At 33.1% G+C, this 25408-nt stretch overlaps 3 protein-coding genes and 2 long non-coding RNA genes across 5 annotated transcripts; 3 read left to right on the forward strand and 2 right to left on the reverse strand.

The window, feature by feature from the left end:
• Positions 1-3679, forward strand: LOC111438157 (dol-P-Glc:Glc(2)Man(9)GlcNAc(2)-PP-Dol alpha-1,2-glucosyltransferase). The gene is made up of 8 exons (XM_023076106.1): positions 1-335; positions 476-564; positions 780-1113; positions 1469-1742; positions 1966-2103; positions 2213-2417; positions 3016-3158; positions 3289-3679. Exons 1-8 carry the CDS (start codon positions 246-248, stop codon positions 3546-3548), a joined length of 1533 nt encoding a protein of 510 aa, XP_022931874.1. The 5' UTR covers positions 1-245; the 3' UTR covers positions 3549-3679.
• Positions 1901-24786, reverse strand: LOC111438160. Its single transcript, XR_002709624.1, has 3 exons — positions 24699-24786; positions 11679-11686; positions 1901-1912 (listed from the first exon to the last, which is right to left on the reverse strand). It is a non-coding gene; the product is annotated as an uncharacterized LOC111438160 (long non-coding RNA).
• On the forward strand, positions 4683-11323 carry LOC111438158 (pectin acetylesterase 5-like). The gene is made up of 12 exons (XM_023076107.1): positions 4683-5185; positions 5261-5343; positions 5434-5563; positions 6705-6784; positions 7111-7200; positions 7336-7460; positions 7775-7835; positions 9231-9284; positions 9481-9558; positions 9645-9750; positions 10251-10396; positions 10696-11323. Exons 1-12 carry the CDS (start codon positions 4957-4959, stop codon positions 10801-10803), a joined length of 1290 nt encoding a protein of 429 aa, XP_022931875.1. The 5' UTR covers positions 4683-4956; the 3' UTR covers positions 10804-11323.
• Positions 13698-16548, reverse strand: LOC111438156 (probable protein phosphatase 2C 23). The gene is made up of 4 exons (XM_023076105.1): positions 14708-16548; positions 14490-14603; positions 14082-14346; positions 13698-13967 (listed from the first exon to the last, which is right to left on the reverse strand). The coding sequence occupies exons 1-4, from the start codon at positions 16358-16360 to the stop codon at positions 13852-13854; spliced, it is 2148 nt and encodes a 715-aa protein (XP_022931873.1). The 5' UTR covers positions 16361-16548; the 3' UTR covers positions 13698-13851.
• LOC111438159 lies at positions 24703-25369 on the forward strand. The gene is made up of 3 exons (XR_002709623.1): positions 24703-24839; positions 24967-24999; positions 25106-25369. It is a non-coding gene; the product is annotated as an uncharacterized LOC111438159 (long non-coding RNA).
• Positions 25370-25408: the final 39 nt, after the last annotated feature.

The following is a 25408-nucleotide window of genomic DNA, read 5'->3' on the forward strand; positions in this document are numbered from 1 at the left end:
CTCAAGGAGATGGAGGTGGGTTGGGTATTAGTGGCGGTATCATGATTCTGCCATATGCTTCCCGCGTAAACGAAGCGCCCATAACAATCCCAAATCCAAATTGGGTCTTCTCTCTTGAGCAGATCATGAACCCTAGCCGCCGATGACTTGATTGAGATTCTTAATTGTTTCCATTTTGTTGCCCTAATTCAGAAATATACAATTTGTTCATCGTGCTCAGAATCTGAATCTGGGACTGAGAAACAATGGGCAGAATCGTTGTAGCCGCTATCGTGAGTTTGTGGGTGGTTCCGATCTCCATCCTCGTCAACCGCATTGTTCCCGATCCTTATATGGTACGTAAGATATAATTTCTAAATGTTTTCGTCATATTCATTTCGATTTTCTTTAAAATTCGAGTTGTTCCTTCACAATTGCATTTTCTTAGTACAATTAGTTGAAAAACTAACGATAATGATCCTGAATGATGCTCAAGGACGAGATATTTCACATACCTCAAGCTCAGAAATACTGCAGTGGGAACTTCAGAAGTTGGGATCCCATGATTACAACTCCTCCTGGACTGTATGTTTGTAGTTCTATTCTTTAATTCCAAGAGTTTCTGCCTCAATTTTGGATTCTAGCCAATAGCTCAATTTTCCCATTTTCCTGCGAGGAAAAATTAGTATCTCTGTCTCTTATCATGGTAGTATAACTAGGGTTCTTGACAGAACTTGGTTGTAATCATGATTACCTGTTTTCGCAAGATTGTTAATACATGGAATCCAAAACTTTTGCAGGTACTATCTTTCACTCGCCCATGTTGCTTCTCTGTTTCCAGCCACTATCTTTACTCAAGCAGCACCATCATTTTCTGAAGCCTGTTCCGTTCGGATTCTCCGTTCAACCAATGGGATTTTTGCAGTTTTGTGCAGTGTTCTTGTGTATGAGATAATCTCCCATTTAAGGCCAAATCTTGATGATAAGAAGGCAACAACTTATGCTGTGATTTTGTCACTTTACCCACTCCATTGGTTCTTCACTTTTCTTTATTACACTGATGTTGCATCACTTACAGCAGTCCTTGCTATGTACTTAGCATGCTTGAAGAAGAATTACTGGTCGAGTGCATTGGTAAAGAGCTTTCTAGTACTCTTCCATATAGTATCTTAAGTTCTCTTGCGATATGAAATTGATTTAACGAGAACGAAGTCGGAGAAAAAAGAAAGAAATCCCTTTATTCTGGAAGTACAAAATGTTTAAGGAGCATTCTGGAAGTACATATATTTTTATGATGAAATATTTCCTCTGATTGGTTTATGAGTTCCTTAGACAGGCAGTTTATTGTGATTTATTCTAATTCATAAAATGAAATATTTGCTATTTTCTGTCAAAAAGTGTTCAAAAATTGCATTTTTTGTTGAAATTTCTCAGTTCATTTCTGCAATCTTTTATCCTTATGATAACTTAGTTTCATCCCTTCATACAGTTTGGTATCTTTGCAGTTGTCATTCGACAAACAAATATTATATGGATGCTTTTTGTAGCATGCTCTGCCGTTATTGATACTACTCTGACTTGCCACGATGATAATATACAAATGCATGAGAATGATGTAATGGTGGAGGAAAGTAATCCTTTGAATGCTAAAGGAAGTCCCATTTCTAGAGCAAACTTGCGAAAGAGAAAGTTTATTACCACAAAAGATGCTGGCAAACAATTTCGACATAGCACAAGATCTTCATTGATAGACCAGAAATCAGGTATTATTTCACAGTTTTTAATCCGTTTCCATTATAATTTGCGTTGCAAAGTCGTTTTATGGTATGGTTCATTTGCAGAAATCGCTAGCTGAAGTTTCTTTTTTGTCACCAATATATATTTTAAACAGCAACTCACACTTTTTTTTTTTGTTCTTGTCCCCTCCAAGTTTCTTTGATATTTCAGTTGATCATTCCTATGTCTCTGTTGGGCACTCTGTTTCAGGTTTATTGGATGAGATCAGAGCCCTGATATTGACCGTGTGGCATATGAAATTTAAGCTTTTGGTTTCATTTTGCCCCTTTGTAATTGTGCTTATGGCGTTTGTTGCTTTTGTTCGTTGGAACGGAAGTATCGTTCTTGGTAATTATCATTGCGACGCCCTACTTTTATTTGCACCGAGTACACTGATTATTTATTATAATTTCTATTCAGAGAAAAACTGATTGTCATTACATTTCTCAAAACGCAGGTGCAAAGGAAGCTCATGCAGTCTCTCTACATTTTGCACAGATTATGTATTTTGGTCTTTTTTCTGCTCTAGTTATGGCTCCAATGCACTGTAATCCAAGTCAAGTCATAGATGTGTTTCACTCACTCTGGAAAGGCAGACCTCTAAGTTTCTTACAAGTTTTCATTGCTCTTCTTGCTGGCTTCATCTTCGTACACTATTTCAGGTCAGTTCGGGTTCCGAAACAAGTTAGCATATCATTAGAGAGATTAGATTTCTCATATGGCATGGTACAATTTCTGAAACCATTCAGCGAATAACTATAGTTAATTTAATAAAAGGGGTACTGCCTTTTGCCCCCAAGGGTGACCCTGTTGGATAAGGCATGCGGTCTCTTAAGTAACACATACCTTGTGATTGCATGCTCAAATCTTTTGGTTAGCTTAACAAGAAAAACCCTTGATGTTCTTGAAGTCCGGGCATTGGGAGGGGCAGGGCTTGTAAAAGGAGATGAGTACTGCTTTTTGTTGTTGAATTGATCAACAATATGTCAGCCATCTAATGTCTTGATTGTTCTTTAACATCCCATTTAAACATTTTCATTACTTTTTGCTTTATTTTCTATTTGATTCATCCCTTATGGTTTTGTAACGGTCCAAGCCCACCGTTAGCAGATATTGTCCTCTTTGGACTTTCCCTTTTGGGCTTCCCCTCAAAGTTTTTATAATGCGTCTGCTAAGCAGAGATTTCCATACCCTTATATAAGGAATGTTTCGTTCTCCTCCCCAACCGACGTGGGATCTCACATATTTAGTGTGTTGCAGCATCGCTCACCCGTATCTTCTAGCTGACAATCGGCATTATCCCTTCTACCTATGGCGGAAAGTTATCAACGCGCATTGGTCGTCGAAGTATCTTCTCGTTCCAGCATATATTTATTCATGGTTTTCCATCTTCAACATATTAGGTAAGTGGCTTGGTTTCTTCTAGTCTCTAGCAATGCCATGAATCCTGTCAACACCTCTCATATACAAAGATTCCAATAACATAATAACTCTATTGTACCTGTTTGTCCTGACTGAATTTTTTTCTGGTAGGGAAATCCAAGAGGAAAATATGGGTACTCGCATATTTCTTAGCCACTGCTGCGGTTCTTGTTCCTGCTCCATTAATTGAATTCAGATACTTCACTACACCATTTTTCTTCTTGATACTCAATTCTGAGTTGAATGGTAGACTAAATTGGCTTCTGATTGCACTTGTTTACATAGCTTTGGATGCCTTCACAATGATCATGTTCCTGTTTCGCCCATTTCACTGGGAAAATGAAACTGGAAAGCAGAGGTTCCTATGGTAGTAGTAGATTAAATAGTTCAAAATGGCAGGAGTAGTACTGACTTGTAGTGTTATCATTTCATAATTGTTACTGTTTGTTTTATAAGAGAATTAGAGTTTAAATCTTAAGACATTTCTCCTCCTCCTTCCTTTACTTGATAATTGTTTGTACATTTATTTTGCAGGATTATTTCATGGAAATATGAATTCATCAGCTGATTCAGAGTACTCATCTTGAATTTGAATTTCTTCTCTGAATTCTTTTAATAAGTAAATTCCAACTTTATTCCTAAATTCCTGTCAAACATATTTTTAAATTTTGAAAAGTGTTTGATAGGTCTCTCGAGTTCCACAAGCATTAAGTGAGCATTTTAACTTTGAAATTTGTGCTTGACAAGTCCGGGGAACTCTCAAAGTGTCTAATAAGTCTCCTTGATTTTCTGAATTTTGTCGGGTAAATTTCTAAGCTTTCAATTGTGTGTTTAATAGGTTTATCTCATTTTAAAATTTTAAAAATTCACAAATCTATTAGATATAAAATTGTAATGTCTCGACGACTTATTAAACACAAATTTCTTCATTACAAAGTTTAACACTAATGTCTCGGAATTTAATTTTAATTGCATACTTTGAGTAATATTTTTATGAATATAGTTACAAAAACAAATCAAAACCATTTTTAATTTATTTGACCAATTTCTTGATTTTTAATTTTTGTTTATATTTTTTTATAAAAATAGTTTTATGTACTCCCTAGATTCTAAAATATGTTTATACTGGAATGTAACTTCAACGGAGTGTAATTTTTATTCTCGAGTTTTTATGAAACCATTAATTTTATTGAAAAAAGAAAAAAAGAAAAGTCGTCGATTCAAATGGTTGCAAATAAAATTCAAACTGTTATGTATATAACTTTAAAAACTCAGTGTGATATAGCTGTTGATGGCTACTATTTGCCATTCTTATGGAAGTCAAGTATTTTATTTCATATTACTATTGCTTTACTTATAGTTATTTATCTTTTTAAAAATTATTGTGATAATATAAGACACGATTAATTTAAGGAAAAAAAAAAGAGTATATATCTATTAATATATAATTTATATACTATTTGTTATATGATGTTAAAAATAGAAAACGAAAATTATTAACAATCACTGTCAGCATTTTGTGTTCGCCGTGAACAAAAATTGCGCGCGTTATTCCGCCGGAGAAAGGAAGGGAAAAAAAGAACTTTCTGCTATACAAATTAATAACATAAAATCATCGAATTCAGGTATGTCAATTCCTGGTCAGTGCGACTACGTTCATCAAATTCGTTGCCAGTGCCGCAGTTGGTTAGTTTTACACACTTAATTTCATCCATTCTCCATGTGTTCGAGTACAATTTGCTGCTCGGATTCTTAATTGTCGTGCCCATTCCACCTCCAATGGCCATCTCTGGGTTTCGAGCTCTTCTAAGGTGGAGCAAATGGTCGAAGAAAGAGTGGGCGATTGCAGTCATCTCTGTCGCTTTCATCGTTTCTGTTTTTTCTTTCCTCTCCGACTCTTGGCATGCTGAAGACGCTGGCATCAACCACACTTTCGATCTCAATCCCGCCAATGACCCTGATTTGGTTGACCTATCTCTGCTACAGAATGCCAAAGCAAAAGGCGCTCGTACGCTTTTCAATTTCTCTTCTCTATCTTCTTCGATTTGTTTTCATGCTTACTTTTAGGTTTCGATATTTGCAGTATGTCTTGATGGGAGTTTGCCTGGATACCATTTTCAGAAGGGGTTCGGATCTGGTAATAGGAACTGGGTGCTTCACATTGAGGTTAATGTTCATTTACTTGATTAGGAGGCTGAATTTCCGTATTTTCTTTTAGTGTTCACTTTGGGTCTAATTTGTTTCTGGGAGTATTAGGGTGGAGGTTGGTGCAATTCGGTCTCGTCCTGTTCTTCGCGTAAAATGACCCCGTTAGGTTCGTCAGCCTACATGGATCCCCGTGTTCGTTTCTCTGGAATTTTAAGTAGTGATGCATCCAAAAATCCTGGTACATTCCGTCCATCACTAGTTTCTGCTGCCTGTAGTACTCTATTGATCAGTTTATCTGACCTTGTTTTTATTCCATTTACTCGAATATCACTAAACTTGAGTCTAAACATCATGTTGCTTCGTTGAAACATATTGATTCAATGATTTCTTATGTATATGATATTGTCATACTCATCTTAATTGATTATGTCAAAACCATTATTATTGTTTTTCTTTTTAAAGTTTTGAAAATAGAACGTTATTGTTATTAGTTAGCTTGTACTGAGCGTACCAGTTGGAGGTGGTGAACTTTAGAAGGGCACAAATTATCTGAAAATACTGAAGATCCACATAATAGCTTTAGAAGCTTAGACCACAGCACTTTGGCTTTTTTTATTTAAACCACCAACCAGGATTGTGAGATCCTGCATTGGTTGGAGAGGGGAACGAAGCATTCTTTATAAGGGTGTAGAAACCTCTCTCTAGCAGACACGTTTTAAAAACCTTGAGAGGAATCTCGAAAGGAAAAGCCTAAAGAGGACAATATCTGCTCGCGGTGAGTTTGAGCTGTTACAAATGGTATCAGAGCTAGACACCAGGCGGTGTGCTAGCGAGGACGTTGGGCCCTGAAGGGGGTGGATTACGAGACGTTTTAAAAACCTTGAGGGGAACCCGAAAGGGAAAGCCCAAAGAGGACAATATCTGCTAATGGTGTGCTTAGGTTGTTACAATGGAAGGGGGTGGATTGTGAGACATTTTAAAAATCTTGAGGGGAAACCTGAAAGGGAAAGCCCAAAAAGAGGACAATATCTGCCCGCACTAGGCTTAGGTTGTTACAATTGAAGGGGGTGGATTGTGAGTCGTTTTAAAATCCTTGAGGGAAAACCCAAAAGGGAAAGCCCAAAGATAATAATATCTACTAGCAGTGAGCTTGAGTTGTTATAATGGTGCACTGTCAAATGCCAGCCTTGAAGATGGATTTGTCATCGCTGTTGTAGCTCGAAAACTTTTTTTATCTTTTATTTTTTATTTTGAAGTTATCATGCTCTTTGAAGATGGTGAAAATGTTGTGCACTGTGTGCGTGTAATAATCTCTGGTTGGCACTTGTAGTATTTGATAATATGTTACTAATTTTTAGTTTGATTCAATCTGTCTTCAGATTTCTATAATTGGAACAAGATCAAGATACGTTACTGTGATGGAGCCTCGTTTGCAAGCCATCCTGAGGGTGAAACAAAGGTACAACATTTTTCAAGTACTTTACCTGGTCATTTGTCTTTTCATAAACATTCAAAAATTTGCACTGGAATAAACTTGCATAAGATAAGTCGTAGTGTATTTGGTTCGATTCAAATATGTCTTACTAGCAAGTCAGGAACCTAATTTTGTGCATTTCTAAATATGTCAACCATTTTCTTATTAATCTTTGTTTCCTTCATCATATGGACTTTTATCTAACAAGAAAGTAATAATAGTTCACGTTTTCCAATAACTTTGTAAAACTTCAACCTGGAAATTTGCTTTTGTGGATTCAATAACTATATTCATGTTTGTCCTTGCAATAGAATGGGAATAGACTTTATTTCAGAGGACAGCTCATCTGGGAAGCGCTTATGGATGAACTCTTATCGGTTGGCTTGTCAAACGCAAGGCAGGTGGGCATGTGGTGATGAAATTTACAATGTCTTCCTCTGAGATCTACATCCACAACATCTGGTTAATGATATATTCTCTGCATCATAAAATGGGCCGTTTTATATGTCCACCAACTTGACATCTATCCACTCCAGGCTCTTCTCTCAGGGTGCTCTGCTGGGGGATTGGCTACCCTTATACATTGTGATGACTTCAGAGAGCTTTTGCCGAAGGATGCAACTGTCAAGTGTCTAGCTGATGCTGGATTTTTCCTTGACGAGTATGATTCTCTCTTAACATACTACTCTGCACGTGAATAATCTTTTAGTTTTCCTCACATATTTCTGCCGTAGCCTTTAGGAACTATTTTGGGGTTCATATCAGCACCTTCATTTTTATGTGCTATGTTGTGAGAAGCACAATTATTAGAAAATTGGAGAGTATATCTTGATACTTTATTGTTCTTGTATGAATGCCGATCTGTCATGCTTATCTTAATTTTGCGACTACTGTTTCTTTCTTTGTCATTGCTTAATTATTTCAAATTACAAAAAGTTGTGCCGATTGGTATCCATTTTTTCTCCTCCATTTCAGGAAAGATGTTTGGGGAAATCATACTATGAGATCTTTCTATCACGATGTTTTCAACCTTCAGGTCTTACTCTGGCCCTCATTTGTTCATTTATAAAGCTAGTGATTAGATGGTACAAAACATTGTGACTTTCTTTGAAACGAACCCCATGAATTTATTCGGGTATTTCTATTTTATAGTTTGTAGACAATGGATGAGTTTTTATCTGAATTCTTCTTTGACTCTTTGAATAAGGCACCCAAATGGTAAAGGTAGATTTTATACTATCTGGCTGTCTAATAACAGTTGCATTTTGCAGCTAATAACTAATACTAACTAAATCCAAATAGAACTATCAACTAACCAACCACGTCTGTACATCAACTATACTGAGGGCATATCACGTGACCAGTTGGATCCATAGCTTAACCCTACCATATTACTAGCTTGATTTAGGATGACATCATGCATGCCATTTCGTCAGTCTATTAGAGTTGGCTACAATCACTTGTATTACGTTTCTTAAGGTTAAACTTAGATGCCTCCAAATTTACTGGAGCCATAGCCACTTGGTTCATATACTAGGTTACGATTGTGTGGTACACAGAATTTACTCTCTTTAGAAGATTTATTTGGTTGATATTTAGTTTTATATAAATAGCGTTTGTTTGAAATATATTCATTATTTTAATAATGGTAGAATTTAGTATAATGAGAAAGAAAATCCAACATGAGCATAGTTTAGTGGTTAATGTTTCTTTATTTCTTCTAAGAGGTTGTAGGTTTGAAACCTCATTTTCCTTGTGGTGTAATATTCTAAAAAAATATGACATAGAAGAACATGTTACTTGGTGAATTCTGCATTTGCTCAATAGAATTATATTTCTTATTATTGGTTAGAAAATTTAATGAATGAGCGAGGGCATTATTGTTAAATGCCCTCTCTCATAGATAAACCTAGCTAGACGCATGGACCATGTAAATGCATAAACAATGTTACATTGTATGATCTTCAGGCGTGTATTTTTTATATTGTTTTTACTAACTTTAACCATGAAATTGAAATGGTTGATTTTCATACTTGAATACACCAGCTGAATCAAATACATCAAATTAATATTACTGATGCACGTAGATGATTAGAAACTTAATCATATAGAAAAATTTATATCATTTATGAACCTTCTCAAAAGAATTAAATTAAGATTTACTGAATGTATTCAGATTTATATTTAAAAAATCGAGCTTTCTTATCATCATTCATTCATCTCAATGAAAGTTCGCTCGTCATAAAAATATATAAGAAAATCTAATCAACAAATACACCTATAAATTTAATGCTTTATCTCCTGTGATAAATTCTAGGTCATTAATTTAACATACATATGTATTTTATTTTCTACTAAAATAAATATGAAAATTGATGAATTTCGGCTTACTCTAACTGTTTGTACTTTTTACCTGTCATTGTGCTTTCAGAACACTGCTAAAAGCTTACCCAAGGATTGTACAGCAACAGAGGAGCCATCTAAGGTAGGATTTGTTTTACTGATGCTGAAACCTTTCAATGGGATCATTCTCAACTAATCTTGGCTCACTATTAGACAATGGTATTAGAGTAACCACCAGATACAACAATATTGATTCTAGAGTAATGAAGTTGAAGTCTCTTTCTTGATATGTAATGTTAGCCTCCAGCTTAATCATTTGTTTTGAGTTGCAATGACAGTGTCTCTTTCCTCAAGAAATTATCAAACATATCAGCACCCCGTTGTTTCTTGTCAACCCAGCTTATGATTTTTGGCAGGTAATTATTTCTTACGATACCCCAACTCCACTCTAATATCTAATTTTGTTGTATATAATTTCTGATATCGAGTGCATGGCTATTAGATACAAAATGTCTTGGTACCAAATCCGTTACATCCTGCTGGCGCTTGGGAGAAATGTAGGCTTAATATTCATAAATGTGATCATGCTCAGCTTGAAATTCTTCAAGGTAACTCTTGAATCTGTGACTCTTATGTTTTTTGCGCCCACTTCAAGATAAAGGTAGGATTTCAATGATCTTTGTTAATAATTACATAGAATTTCAGTGATCTTCGTTAACAAATACATTATTGTGATAGCATTTGCGATCCAAAATTACTGTGGATTATATTCCTTCCTCATTGTGAGAAGTGAGAACCCTTCTCGATAAGTCAGCATTTGCATAGCTAAGATCCATAGGAATTATTCACATACAATAGATGAATCTCTGAGTTATCTTTACACATACTCCACAGAATAAGGCCTGTTAGATTTAGTTTATCCTTCATAATTCTCTCTTTAGGTATGATTTTCTTGTTAGAAAGGTAATAAAGAAGCGGCACTTGAGGAACAACTGTGTAGTTTTCTGATTGTTCTTATTGGGAAATGTAATTCTGGAAATGTCTTGATTTTTTAAAAAAATTATCTGGAATTCAGGATCGAAAAACAATTTTGTTTATTTTTGTTCAGGGTTCCGAGACTCTTTGCTGAAGGCACTGAAGGACTTCAAGCACAGCAAGGAAGGAGGGCTTTTCATAAATTCTTGCTTCATCCATTGCCAAACATGGATGTCTGAGACATGGCATTCCCCCAATTCTCCAAGGATAAATAAGAAGGTAAGGAAAGTTTGTATTTTTGAATTGCATAACTGAACATATGAAGTATTAGGTTGTTGTTCCCATTATATGTTTATATTTTTGTGATTGCTGATTCCATTTGAGAATATGCTTCTTAAACATTCTTAGTAAGGAATTAAAAGGGAGATTTGATCTTTCCACAAATTTTTATTATTGACAAGAACTCATTAATGAAATGTTTGTCGTTGTGCTTGTGAGAACTAATGTGTAGATGTCATAAAAGTGTGCCAGATAAATCTCTATCCTTCTGTATAAACTGATTGTGCCCTTGCATACAGACTATAGCAGAGGCCGTTGGTGATTGGTACTTCAAACGAAATTCAGTGAAGTTAATTGACTGCCCTTTTCCATGCAATCCTACCTGTATTCATATGGATTTCAGCTGAGTTTAATGGATATGGAATTAGGCAGCCTTTTCTGTTGTCACTCATTTGCAATGTCTTTGCTTGGGGAAAACATCTTTATCCATGTCGAAGGCTGGTCTCCAGAAGCAGAAACAGAGGTATTATACATGATAATTTTCATAGGGAAGATTTTAGTTCGCTGTTTCTGAAAGCTGAAAACCATGTCTATAAAAGCATAGGACTCTTGGATTTTCCGGGGTTCTAATGCTTACTTCATCCTTGCCTTTTCTTTAGAACATTGATCGCTTCCAACAAGGTATTTTTTTATTTGTTTTAGAATCTTTAGATTACAGTCCTCTAGTGTTCTTTATTTCTTTGCTTTTTTAGTTGATAGGTTCTCTCCTCCACGTTTTGTACATTATCTTAAAAGTTTTTTCGCACCACCAAATATGAATATTGTAACTTGATAACTAGACCGGGATTATCATTTCTTTGTAGCCCTTGATTTTATTAGATTCTTACGTGCTTTGAGTCAGCCATAAATGCAAGTGGGTTTTGAATTCCTGATTATTTTGAAAACGAACTTGCATCCACTATCCTTTATTTTATATTATGGCCTCGGCTTTTGTTTTTGTATCACTTATTTTCTTTCGGTGGGATTCAAATTGGAAATCCACCTACAACATTATCATTTTGCATCGGAGGTAAAAGTCAAAAGAAATGTGCTGGTCCTCCTTTCCATGGATTATGATAGTAACAGACACCATCATAGACAGGCTTCATATACGATCTGATGTTCTCCATGCCATTCTTCCCCTGTTCAAGCGGATGAGTGTGTCTTGGTTGACAAATTCATCTGACGTCAATTCTCATTATTGACTGGAATTTTCGGACCATTCACCAGTCAATATTTGAACTGCATCATCTCCAGTATAAACTGGAAATTCGGATAGAGATGATCCAGTTTTCCCTAGCTCTCTTGTACCTCAAGGCAATCTCTTTAACCATTGAATGATCGAAAATATGATCAGAGACTCAGAGTTGTTCATTCCCTCCCTGTATGTATGCTTTTAGATCATTTTCAACATCATAGAAATCAATCAATTATTGCCAGTTGAATTCAACGGTAGGATTTCAAGGCCTTCAAACTGGCTAAGACCCTTCAAACTTCATTAGAATGCGTAGTGGGGTGGGGGAGAAAGTAAAGTGGTGTGTTTATCTCCCCATTTTTAATCAGCCAATCCAGCTTCAACATTATGTTCCGAGATGAAGCCAGCTCAAAAGTCGAAAACTCAGTTATTCTTTCAATATTGTATACAATATTCCAGAGCCAAAACCCAGCCCATGATATATTGTCTGCTTAGACCTTAGAAGTTAAAATGAGATTATCTGGTTGTGGGAATAGCTAGAGCTGTTCAAATGAATTTGGACAACGTCACATTAAGATTACCAAAAAAATTTAGAATATTAAGATACGACTTAAGTTATCTTAATTATCTGAAATTTTGGAATCAGATTCATCCAATTTCTTGAACTTTGATATTCTTTTTGGGTGAATGGGAAGATAGAATTTCAAGCATCTTTATAGAATTGCCTAAGCCTGGCCTACCACTGTATTCTCTCTACAGCATTTGGCGGGCGGCACTTACACTTGTCTCCCTACTTTTTCGATTGCACATACATACATAAATACATGCATGCATGCATGCATACATGATTGTATTTGGGGAAGAATCTGGTCTCTATTCGCTTTTTCAAATTTCAAATACAATTTGAAAATTCAAAAGCTCTTCAATTTAGTTGACTATTTGCGTTGGTTTGGAAAAATATTTGGTCCAAGCGTTCGAAGTAGGTTTTGTTATTGAAACCTTTTTCTTGTTTTCCTATAGTGATTTCTAAATTATATTAGCTAAATAATATATAAATATCTAGGTCAATGATCTGGGGATTGTAAATTAGTTCCTTTTTATGTTGTAACAAATAAATTTGCAATTTTAATGAATTAGGTTTTGATCTGGATTGATTGATTGATTGGTTTATTTTTTTTCCCCCCCTCTTTTAAGTTATTGGTTTAGATTAACCTATGATTAGTGTAGGTGTTTGCTTAGCCCGGATTATAATTTAATTGTTTGTTGGCATTGACTATTACATCCACAATGATTTTGTGTATAATTGAAATCTTTTATTAATTGTTATATGTTCATCCGTGACAATGTTTAAAATGATCTTATTTCAAGGGATAATCCAAATTCATTTATTATGCCTATATCAGTCTGTAAAATAGCTTAAATATACTTTAGGCTATTTTACTAATAATTAAATTGTGTGGTAAGCATTTCATTATGGCATACTCAACCCACCAAACCAACAACTCATCTCGTGCTGGATGCTTTTTCTGGTCTGACCAAGATTTCCATTTCCAAGAATATTTAAAAGGAAAACCTAACACAATATAGGTTTTTCTCTGTTCACAACCAAGTTTAGGAAAAGGGGATTAAGAGGAGAGAGGAAGAGAAAGGCAGATTACTTTTGTCCTTGATTTTGTTTGAATGGGTTATCGAATTTTGATCCACAGGTCCAATTCCACCCAAGGATTTCTTCTTCTGACTGATCAAAACAAGGTCAAACTCAAAATAAGTTCCTTTTTTTCAAGTTCAGATTTTGAAGGAACCCTTTTTTTGAAGCATTTTTAGAAGTTCTTGAGTGTAAAGGTTAACGATTAGGCATTTCTTCCAGTTTGTATATTGTTTTTTTACCTAATTATTTGTTTTGGGTAGGTAGGAGGGAAGTCAAGACTTCTAGAGAAGAAACTTCTTCTGAAGTATGCAAAACAAAATTGTTGAAAATTTCCAAACAATTCTGCTTTGGAATGTATTGGTATCGTATGCAAGTTGCAACACACACACACACGCATAATTGGGGTGAAGACAGGAAACTGAACAACTTCGACGCTCTCTCTGTTAAAGGTTGAACAAGAGAGAGTGATTTGATTGCATGTGTAATGAGAATAGGGAAGAATAAATGAAATAAATGGCAGGATTAATTGCCCAACCTTCCGTTATCTTGATTTCTATAGGCTAGTATCTCTATTTACATCAATGAATGCCAGATTCTCCCTTCGAATGAAATGATGATTACCGAAACGTCGTCGTGGTACTTCCGCCGCTCCCCTTGTGGGATGTCGAGCAGCTCATGGAAGTCCATTCCTGCAAGTTTTCCAAATCAGATTACTAATGTTCACACTCCAACACTCCAACACTCCAACTTATATCTGTTAGTTCTTTTTATCTTCCTATAATGTTGACAGATGAGGAGCTTACCGTATTTTTTCGCTGCTCGGAACAGTACTTCTTCAATTAGATGTTGAGCAGGATCTCCTTCAGGAAAAGCAGCAATGAAGGACTCTACTTGAGAAACAGCTTCTTCGTTGGTGAAGTACTGGTAGAGTCCATCCGAGGATAGTATCAAGAATCTGTCTGTTGGGCTGAGTTTGTAATGGCAGAGTGTTGGATCACAGGTGATGTAAGGTGAATTTCCCACATAGTCTATTCTGAACATCTCTAGCAGTGCATCATTCCACTTTGGCTGCAAAACACAGCCGATCAGCTCAAACTCAAATTGTATGCAACATTCCATTCTGAATTGAATCGACCATTTGCCTTCTAGTTTAGTTTTTAGTTGAATCTCTTACATTCTAGCTGACTCGAAGGATTAGAGATGTAGAATACCTGTTTGAGAAAGCCAGCTCCAAAAGCCCGAGTAATTTTCAAATAACCTTTCACCCTATCGTTCATAATTGCTGAAGCATCGTTGGGATGAGCCTTCTTGATCCTCTGGACTTCCTGATATTCAAGTTTTCTCTCATAAGTTCTTGTGACCACAAAGAAAATGGACATGAAAAATGCAGTCTTGTATGGGAAATGAGTGATATAGACAAGAACATTACCTCCTCTGTGTAGGTGCTGTGGTCCATTGTAAGCTGATGGGAGGCTAAGGTTGTTAACCTTTCAAACTCCACACCATTAGAGGATTCAAATACTCGTAGTGTTCCTTCATTGATTCTCTCCAAGTCTCTGTATTGCTTTCCAAACCCGAAATCTGGTTCGAGTTGCTGCGCTACAATAGCACGGCTGTCTCCGACATTCATCAAGTACACATCTTCTCCTCTCATCAACATGACCAAAACACAAGAACCCATAAGAGCTAGCTCAGGGTTTCTTGTTACCATCTTGTCTGCATTTTGTAGATATGCTTCCTCTGTTTTTCTCAATGCTTGAGACAGAGCATTTAACACTTCAGAATGATTGATTGCTGTTGATTCATCCCATATTTGGTGATGATGATCCAATTGTTTATTGTTCATCTTCCCGTCGAATTCTAATCTTTCCCTTTCCCATTCACATTTCCATGTCTTGGGATTCTGATCAGCCCTCTTCATCAGCTGACTCGTCCTGTAATTTGTATTATAAACTCTCTCTCTTTTCCTCATCGATTCAGCTTCCAAATTCACCATCTTGTTTCCCGCAGGGAAATTCTCTGTAGATTGATGATTTTTCAGGTGGGTTAGTCCATCTTCTTCCTCAATTGAAGCAGAGTTTGATGAGTTCATGGAAGACGAAGTTGCAGTTGAATCAAACTTATCATTCCAAATTAAACCCTTGAGTTCTTTTAGAACGGCAGCATAGAGATTAGCGAGTAAGTAATCAGGAGCATCAGGGCCGTTGAATCCGTCGTAAATTCCGACGAAAACCCAACCATTGTCCTCGGAAATCACCACGTGAACTCTGTCCTCACCGGCCTTCCCCTGTGCCCACTGTACGCTCTGGCCGCCGAGAAAGTAATCGCCGTCGTCTTCCGGCGCCAAGCTCGCATGGCTGCTCAAATGGACACTGCTTTGAGTCTGAGTAGCTGCAGCATTTTCGTTGTGTTTGTACGATTCCGATTCTCTCACTCTCGAACTCACAGCCTTCTGGTTTCGAGAAATGGTTTTGGATATGGCTTTCTTCAGAATCCGAATGAGACTTCTTCTTTTCGATTTGGGTTGTCTATCTCCAACGCCGCTGTGAGAGAAGCTCCGCCGTAATTTCTCGGGTCCAACGGCGCTCTTTTCAATCGGGCCAGAACAAACCCCACGATCAATAGGACCCGATTCGTTCCGGCTGGCCAAGGGTCCAGATAAAAACCCTCTCTCAATCGGACCCGAATAAGGGAATCCGCCGGAATTTCCCGACACCGAGTGGCGAGGCACCGGCTGCAACGGCACGGAGGCGAAGGAATTCGAGCAATCAAAAGCAGCAGCCCGATCAAACGTGGTGCTGTAAGGATAGAGATCAACAAGAGAAGTGGAGAGCGGCGTTGAGACGTTGGCGCTTACAGAAGCGCCGGAAATCGACCGAAAAATGGTGGTTGCCGGAGAGATGTACTCGTCGGAGAAATCTTTAGAAGAGGAGATGGTATGTGGGTCGGGTGGGAGATAATAGAAGGAGTGACCGAAACCGCCATCATGAGGGTCGACAATAATGTCGGCGGGATCGTACCGGCGGGAGATATCGCCGTCGCCGGCGAAACAGCGGCCAATTTTCCCAATTCGATTTCCCATATGAAAAAAGAAAAAAAAAGAAAGAAAAAAAAAAGAAGAAGAGTTCAAACAAAGAGAATTTTATCTTTTCTCTACTGTTTGATTTGATTGATCATAGCATAATACTCTCTCTGAGTGTGAGTGCGCGTGAAAGAGAAAGAAGATAGCTCACAAATTTTTTATGAGAGAGAAAGGGAATTAAGAGAGAGAGAGAGAGAGAGAGAGAGAAAGGAGTTGACTTTCTGAAATGGGCTTTGTTTGTTTGTTGCTTTTCTAATCTCCTTTTCTCTCTCTCTCTCTCCCTCTCTCTCTAAAAACTGCTTAGTGCTTTTATTATTATTATCATTATTATTATTTTTTTGTATTTATTAGGCCGTTGACCCTGCGTTAAATAAAAAGCAAACAAGGTGGAGAATTTCAGAATTTTTAATTAAATAAATGGTTTATTATTTTTTTCTTTATTTTTTCCTTCTTAAAAAAAAAGGAAAATTTTCTATTAATTTAACTTCTTGTACGTTCTTGGTAAAACCCAAATGTCAAATGCTTGAAATCTCCTAATAAATAATTAAGTAATAAACCAAATATAAAATTTAATTATTTTAAAATTTAAATTAAATAAATAAATCCTTTTGCCTTTTCAAACATATCTTTCTTTCTCGTCTGATAAATCGGCTGGCCAACACAATGAACGTGGGGAGATGATAGTTCTTCTCCACCCAATCAGCGCTTGCCACGTCATATTATTCATTTTTTAAACGTTTGATTTGAATTATCTTTTGGAAATGGAAAATGAAATCTTTTAAGTTTTTTTTTTCAAGAAAAATCTCCCTAAGTTTTTTTGACTTTTTCCGTAATTGACAAGTTGGTATATAAAAGACTTAAAAGGGCAAGAGTGTAAATAAATTATTTCTTAGACCAAAATTAAATTCGATTTTGTCCAATTAATTTTACACGTGTTTAAAATTATAGTTGTATCAATTAAAACTTTTAACTGTTTTAAGTGAACTAATTTAAATTCTCAATTTGAAAATTGTTCATGCATCTGTTTCTACCGCACATGTGTAGAGCGTTTAGACTTTCCGTTTAAACGTTATAAATTATTTGAGTTTAATTAATATAATTTTTAATTTTTAAATAAAATTTGGTCAAAAGTACAAATTCTAGGGTTCCCGAAATCCATACTGTAATTAAGCAATCGTTTCTTTCAAATATCTGTTTGTTTCCAATTTTCGATATAATTATTAGTTTATAGTTTTTATTATTTTTTTTTGTTTGAATTTTAGTTCCATTTTATTTGGTGATTTTAATTTTTCACATGAAAAAGAAAGCTTCTCTCTTTGTATTTATATATTTATAGAGAGAGAATAGGGTAAAACTTGTAAAATGTTCATTTCTAATAATTATTTAAGCAACATATTTTTTTAATTGCAATATAACAAACATGATTATATTAACTATTAATATGCTATTTTTTTACTGCTTCAAAGTTTATTAAAAAAAATTAAAAGTTATTCCAAAAGTTTTTTTTTTTTTTTACTTTTTAACTTTCCATAATCATTTAAGAAATTATAATAAATACACTCTACATTATTAAATTTTTTTCAAATGCTTATAGAAAACATTTTGTTTAAAATACATTTTTTTTTAAGAAACGTCATACCGTTTTTAATGGATTATTTTGAGGCCCACAAACCAAGAAACGTTTAGAGAAGTTGAGATAAGTCAACCCGTAACTGTAGATGAGCTAACCCTTGTGCATCGGCCGAGGCTAAGGAGGCTGGCCCACATAGGTTGTTTGGATTGTATAGGAGTAAACCTATGTGGATCGAGTGACGCTATAGTGTCGACCCACGTGGATCACTCGAGCCAAGAACAAAGCAACCTAGATTTGATCGGGCGAGGCTTAGGAAGACAAGCCCATATGGGTCATCTAGGCAAGGACGAGTTGACTCACGTGGGATGGGCGAGTCTATTGAGACTAACCCACGTGAGTTAGCCAAGGCCTAACCTAAGTCAATCCATGTGGGTCAGCTAAGGCCAACAAGACTAACCCATGTGAGTTGGCCAAGCTAAGGATGAGCCAACTCATTTGGGTTAGGCAAGACTACAGAGACCGACCCAAATGGGTTGCCCAAGGCCAAGGTCTAACTCGAGTTGACCAGTGTGGGGCGACTAAGGCCTAACTCGAGCTAATCTATGTGGATTGGTTGGGTCGAGATTAAGCTGAGTAATGAAGGTTGGCCAAAACTAAAAACTACAATGTTAGAGTCCAGCACTGGCAACTCTTTCGACATAATAAACATTTCTAAAATATTAGCAAGATTTTAGTCAATCATTACAATGACGATTCCTAAATCACTCTATACGTACAAAGAGTCAGTAAGATTGAGGGTACGCAAAACAAAAAATATTCACATATAGCTGTATAAACTTATTGTCAACTTGATTTCTAACTTGAACATCAAAGTGTGGGGAGATTAGCATACCTTATCATTTATCTCTTTTGTCTCGTAGACCTATTTCAATTCTCAATTATACAAATTCAACATTCAAATTATGTGCTCATTAATAGCAATGGTCTATAAATATAATTACATTAATCTTCCATTTTGGAGTAATTGTTGCCCGTAAAATTACTAGCTAAGTTCAAGAGAATAGGCAAGGAACCTAGGTTTATTGAGTCAACTAAGGTTCGGTAGACACGACACCAAAGAGACTTGAGACTTAATATGAAAATGGTCTATAGGAGGACAACTCGGCTACCAGACCGATCCCAAGAGAGGAATTTACTCGACCTTGACCATAAGGCAGACTCTTAAGGGGTCGACTCAATTTTGAACCTAAAGGGAACGACAAGGCCATAGAGGGCCAACTCAATTTTAAGGCTGCCTCCACATAGGCTATGATATTGAGATTTGATTTAAAATCTTTTAGAAAATGATTTTTATTCAAAGAGGGCATAACTATATGGATAAGCTCACACTAACCAGTCAAATTTGGATTCAACTCAAAATTTATCTCGGAAAGCGTAAAAAAGAAAAGGCAAATATTATGATTCATAAAGGTAGAAGGAAACTGTAATTGATTCAAGCACTCTAATCCAATCTAAACTTTCAATTTTGTATTTAATAGATCTTGGTATTAAAAATTATAAAAAATAAAAAATAAAAAATTAATTTAATTTTAGTCTAATTTTGTATTTACTACGTTGCTAAATTTTAAAATAAGTCTAAATTTAAAGATTTTGACACATTTTTTTAAACTCTAACATTAATTATTAAATTTATAATTTAAAGTTTAAAATACTAAAAAGAAAATGGTAAAATAGAAGCCTAAAATGAAAAAATAATTAAAATTTTGGACCAAACTATAATATTTAAAATTTTCATAAAATTGTTATTTTCAAAGAATAAATTAAAGGAACTGTCATTTTAGTTGGAATAAATATTGGGAGAGAAGCATCAAGAATATAAAGGGAAAAAATTGACACGTGTCACTATCCCAGGAGTCTGTGCACTGTTTCTAACGACTTTCTAAAATTGGAAATTTATTTTCTGTTGAGAAAATATCTTTTCGTCCATCAGTTTTTAATATAATTTTTATTTGCTCTTTAAACCTAATATATTATAATTTATATATATATATATATGAGTTTTAAGTTACAAAATGTTACATTTTTATAATTAAAATTTTCTCAAGATTTTATGTTAATTAATTCTCACTAATTTTTCATTACTATTAAAATTAATTAAAAAAATTATATGATAATATTTAAACTAAGACTATAAATAAGCCTCAATAATAAAAACTCAATAGTAAAAGTATTTGTAGGAAAAAATGTAACCATTTGAAACTAAAATTAATTAAATTTAAATAATATTTTCAAACCTAAAAATAAAACAAAAATTATACAATTTTGAGACAAAAAAAAATTACATTTTAAAATAAAAAGTAGATAAAGTTGAGGGTTCACTAAAACTCTAATGGTTCATTAAATGGAATAGGCTTTATACCTTTTCATTATTAAAAATTTAAATTTTAACTTTTTATTTTTAACTTTTTACATGTATACCTTTTCTAAAAGGGTATTAAATTCAAATTAATATAGATCCCTATAAATTTAATTTTTTTAAAAAATTAGTTAATTTATTATATATAAATTTAATTTTTTATATTTTATAGAATATTAAAATCTTAATATTTTAGCTAATTTAATGATTATTAGAAATATGATTAACAATATAAAACTTAGTAATGTATTTAATGCATTAAGCTTAAATCAAAACATCATATTATAATAATACTAAAATATTACAATTTTAATTATTAAAAATAAATAGTGGGTATAGAATATTATATATATAAATCCACATAAATATTTCTCTTTCAATCTTTGTTCAAGTGGATTCACCATATACTTTTTCAATATAAAATGCATTGATTGTATTAAATTTAAATGATTGAGAACAAAAATATGGATATTTAATTTATGTCCACTATATGAATATTTTTAATTATATTATTTTTAAATTTTGCGTATAGTTTTTTAATCATATAAATATTGATGGTCCAACATTTGGAATTAAATAAATTAAATAGAAAATATATTTTTATTCTACTTTTTTTAGTTATATTTTTGTTAAACGCTAGCAGGAAAAAGTTAATAATATTTTAAAATACTAAAAATTAACTTAGTCCCATGGATTTGGTTAATATTTTCGATTTTAACCTCAAAAAATGGGCTTGTTTTAAATTGGAGATAATGTAGCTGTGGCCCATTAGCAAATTATGGGCCTACATTTTATGTATTATTGGGCTTATGTATATGGGCCATTGGATAGTTCTCTTTCAGGAAGCTTTAAGGCAAGAAAGCCTATGGGCCCAACTTTGTATACATCGCACGTTGGAGTATATATATATTGAAACATTATTTCATATTGTATAAATAAAATAAGGCCAAAAATTAATTTATACCACAAAATTAGGTTAATTTATATATATATATATTTTTTTTTTTGTTTGTTTGTTTTTGTAAGAATAAGAATTAAACAATTAAAAAAAAACGGGTTAATTCCATTTACAAGTATGCTCTCAGTATTTACTCTATTTTTCTTTTAATTTTGTTTATGGTAGTTTCCCCTTTTTCTTTTTCTATATTTCTATTTTATCTTTTAATTTTATTAATAATTACTTTCGGCTAATTTTAATATATTCTTTAACTATGAATGATTTATTGGAACTCATATAAATTTTTTGGTGTGATATGAAATCAGGATAAAAGTAAATGAAGATCTATACTTGTAGCACGTTGATGTGATTTCCTAAAAATGAAATTAAAATAAAAGAAAAGGAAGATTTAAAAAAAAAAAAAAATTTAATTTTATTTATTTATTTATTATTTTGTTGGACTATTCCAATTTACAGGAGAAATGTCACGATCATACTTGTCTGGGACATATAGCTGCATGTTCATCTTGAACTATTTTTTCACTTTCTCAAAATGTTTTTCAAAACGTTTTACTAAATTTTCTCAAATTTTATTTTCTAAGATTGTTTTTTGGAGTAAAGGTTGCAAGATATATACTTTGTGCTACCGCTATTTAAATTAAGTTAATCGACTTAATTAAATGCTAAGAGTTAGTATTACGTGAAGTATTGTTGCCTCATGTAGTATGGTATTAGTCGAGAAAGAACTTACTCTAAAAGTCAAATGAATATAGGACCCACATCCACATACGTGGACGACTTTCATTGTGGATCCATCGTAATATCGAACCATTATTTACCATTATTTGCTAAATTATACTTTATAGAAAGATTAATTTAATTTTTCCAATGAAAAAAAGGAAAATAATTGTCTAATTTCAAAATTATCGATTATTTTATTCTATATTAAAATAATTGGACCACCCATCATGTCAATTCATCTAAATTTCACAAATCTATTTGTAATATTTATTTTTCATATTTATTAAGAAAACATTAACTTTTTAATCAAAATTTAAAGGTAAAAATATTTTATTTTATAATATTATTTGATAGCTATTTGATTTTTTTTTTTTTTTGTATTTTTTTTAAATCGCTAGAATTTCAAGTATTAGAATTATTAGTCAGATTTTCAAAATAAAATTAAGTTTTTAAAAATTAATTTTTTAGTTTCCAAAACTTAGTTTTTAAATTTATACATGAAAAAATAACAAAAAAAAGTAATCCACAGGTCAGTACTTATTATTTAATTTTCAAAAAAACTAAAAATAAAAAAAATTCTATGGTTATGAAACAATTATTTATTTATTTATTATTTTTTACTTTTCAAAATTGTACTTGTTTTTTACAAATATTTGGAAAAGTTTATTGGGTAGAAATAGTATTAGCTTTAAGTTTTTTTTTAAAAGGATTATCAAATGATGTGATATAATTTTGTTTTTAAAAATCAAAGTTTACAAACACTATATTCACCTATAAATATATTAATATTGATACGACTAAATTAACAAAAAAAAATATATATACTTATAAATTTTGTATTTTATTTAAAAAAAAATTCATAAATCTTCCAAATTTTAAAAAAAATCTAAAAAAAAAAATACTCTTTTAACTTAGTTTTATTTTATTTTATTATTATTATTTTTTATATTTTTTATGAAAACGGTTAGTATTAAAAGTACCATTAATACCATTTACCAAGAATTTTTAATGTCAATATACGAAAGAAAATCATCTATGGGTACTTGATCATTTATTTCTAAACTTTTTAATATTAAAAGTGTTTTTTATGTTTTTAAAAAAAAATTATAAGGATAGGAATAAATCATTTAAAAATTAAAAAATATTTTTGAAATAAAATATTGGCGGAAATATTTTTTTAAAAAAATAAGATTATTGATTATGCTATTTATATTTTATTTTATTTTTAAAAAAGGTTTTTATATTTGAAAATTGGAGTTTTTAGTGCCGTCCATAGTGGAGAACAGTGGGATTCTGAAGGCAAAGGCCAATTTTCCATAACTATGGAATGTTTCACTTTAGAATACTTCATTTTCTTCTTATGCTTTTTCCTCGATCAAATTTTTTTTTAATTTAAATAATTTAAAAGGGGTTGCTCTTATAAATAACCAATTAAGTATGCTTTTTTAAATTATATTTTTTTAAATAAATTTTTTATAAAATATATACTAATTACCATTTTAAGGTTAGAAGTTTGATTCTGCCACCCTACGTGACATCTTAATCATACCATGTGTATTTCAAGAATGAGTTTCATTTATTGTTTAATGGTTATCGATGATAATTTAGAGTCATGATATTTTATTAAATATATTCTTAAAAAAAATTATTTAGATTTTTATTTTGATCCTATCTAAAGCCAGGTATGTCATGCTTGTAAAGCAGTGAAATAAGTATTTGTGTTTTTCTACCGTATAATTTATGTTGCAGGTTTAAAATCATTCAAGATTGATATAATTGATATTGTTTGTAAAGTGGTTCAAATTTAAAACAAATATTATTGTCTTAAGATATTTGATTAATAATGTGACCAAATCTTATTTTCTCTCGGGTGATTTCTTAATATTTTTAAATATATGTATTATTAAAAATTCATTAGTATATTATATAAATAAGTCAAATAAAAAACATTTGATAAAAAAAAAAAGGGATAAAGAGAGATGGAGACTTTTCTTGAGAGTCCAAGAACAATCGAATCTTTGCAACTTGAAACTTCTTTTCAATCACACATTGGATTGAAGTGCTTTAAAATTTTAAGATATTAAAAATTAAATTAGAATAAAGTTTTATAAAAGTGAAAATGTTTAGCAAAATTTCAAAAACTATATAATAAGATATTAAGTAGATTTTTTACCATTTTAAAAATCATAAATTTATTAAATACAAAATAAAAAATTTTAAAATTGAAGAAGGAAATTTCATAAACGCAAAAGTTGAAATAATTTAGTTTATATTCGGACCAAAACAAAAATACAAAATCAATAATCAGAAAAGTCTAATTAGGTGGACCGACCGCTTGAGGCCGGTCCATCTCCATTTAAACCGACCGGCCAATTCAATGGGCATCATATTATTGTTTAAAAATGATTTAAAAAAATATTTGAATAAATTAAGTCTGAAGTATACAACTTTAGCAATTAAATTTGAATTTCTCATCTAAAACGGGAAAATTGTGAGACCAACTTTAAAAAAAATGCTCAGTTTGGTTTAAAAAAATTTCCAAAATTCTAGAATCATCGAACTGGAAAGGAAACTGAAAAAAAGTGAGATGCCCAAAAATAATTAAAAAGATGCGTGGGGACACGTGTACGGTGGATGGCGTCGGAGGGGCGTCTATAAATGGCGGTGAAACGGAGTGGTTTGAAATGAGCAAGCTTCAAGTTTCCGATCAAAATCAAAGCACTTGAGTTCCGTTGGTCGTTTAAGAAGAAAGAAGAAAAATGCCGAAGTGTGGATGTGGCTCTGCCTGCAACTGCGATCTCAACAACTGCTCGTACGTAGTTTCTTCTTTTTGTGTTCACCAAATTTTCCCGAGAAAGGCGCAGGGGCTTGTTTGTTTCTCGGGAATTTGATTTTCTCGAGAAAATTCTGACTCTGTGTTTGATTTATTTTGTGTGTAGATGCAAACATGATGCCGCTCCCATCATGAAACAGTATGAATTTCCAGCCATCATTCGTGTTTTTAGAAGTTTTTAATATAAGATTTTGATCTTTTATTTGTTCGTTTTATAGATTATATTTGTGTTTTTTGTAAAGCAGGAACTTGTCAGGCGGCTGCAAATGTGGAGCGAATTGCAGTTGCGACCCATGCAACTGCAAATGAAAGGCGTCGGAGTTTTCGATATGAAAAGGCATAAATTAGAGTAAGGGTTGGGTATGGTTCTGTGTGTTTGTGTGTGTAAGGTGTTTGACAAAATGCCGCTTACAAATACTTCAAAGAAATAATGAACCACATATATCTATGTACCTTTGTTTTCTGATGTTATTTCAAATGGGCTGGTTATGACTGCCCAATTTCTATTATTATTATTATTATTATTATTATTATTATTATTATTATTA

This window comes from Cucurbita moschata, unplaced genomic scaffold (assembly GCF_002738365.1).
Source record: "Cucurbita moschata cultivar Rifu unplaced genomic scaffold, Cmos_1.0 Cmo_Scf00072, whole genome shotgun sequence".
In the NCBI taxonomy this organism is placed as follows: Eukaryota; Viridiplantae; Streptophyta; class Magnoliopsida; order Cucurbitales; family Cucurbitaceae; genus Cucurbita; species Cucurbita moschata.

Coding starts and splice junctions, on each gene's coding strand:
- LOC111438156 (XM_023076105.1), bottom strand. CDS start 16,360: ATGGGAAATCGAATTGGGAAAATTGGCCGCTGTTTCGCCGGCGACGGC. Junction 14,347..14,489: donor GAGCTGGCTTTCTCAAACAG/GTATTCTACATC, acceptor TGTGTTTTGCAG/CCAAAGTGGAATGATGCACT. Junction 13,968..14,081: donor CCGAGCAGCGAAAAAATACG/GTAAGCTCCTCA, acceptor GAAAACTTGCAG/GAATGGACTTCCATGAGCTG.
- LOC111438157 (XM_023076106.1), top strand. CDS start 246: ATGGGCAGAATCGTTGTAGCCGCTATCGTGAGTTTGTGGGTGGTTCCG. Junction 565..779: donor ATTACAACTCCTCCTGGACT/GTATGTTTGTAG, acceptor AAACTTTTGCAG/GTACTATCTTTCACTCGCCC. Junction 2,104..2,212: donor GAACGGAAGTATCGTTCTTG/GTAATTATCATT, acceptor CTCAAAACGCAG/GTGCAAAGGAAGCTCATGCA.
- LOC111438158 (XM_023076107.1), top strand. CDS start 4,957: ATGGCCATCTCTGGGTTTCGAGCTCTTCTAAGGTGGAGCAAATGGTCG. Junction 5,564..6,704: donor TGATGCATCCAAAAATCCTG/GTACATTCCGTC, acceptor ATCTGTCTTCAG/ATTTCTATAATTGGAACAAG. Junction 9,285..9,480: donor CAACAGAGGAGCCATCTAAG/GTAGGATTTGTT, acceptor TTGCAATGACAG/TGTCTCTTTCCTCAAGAAAT.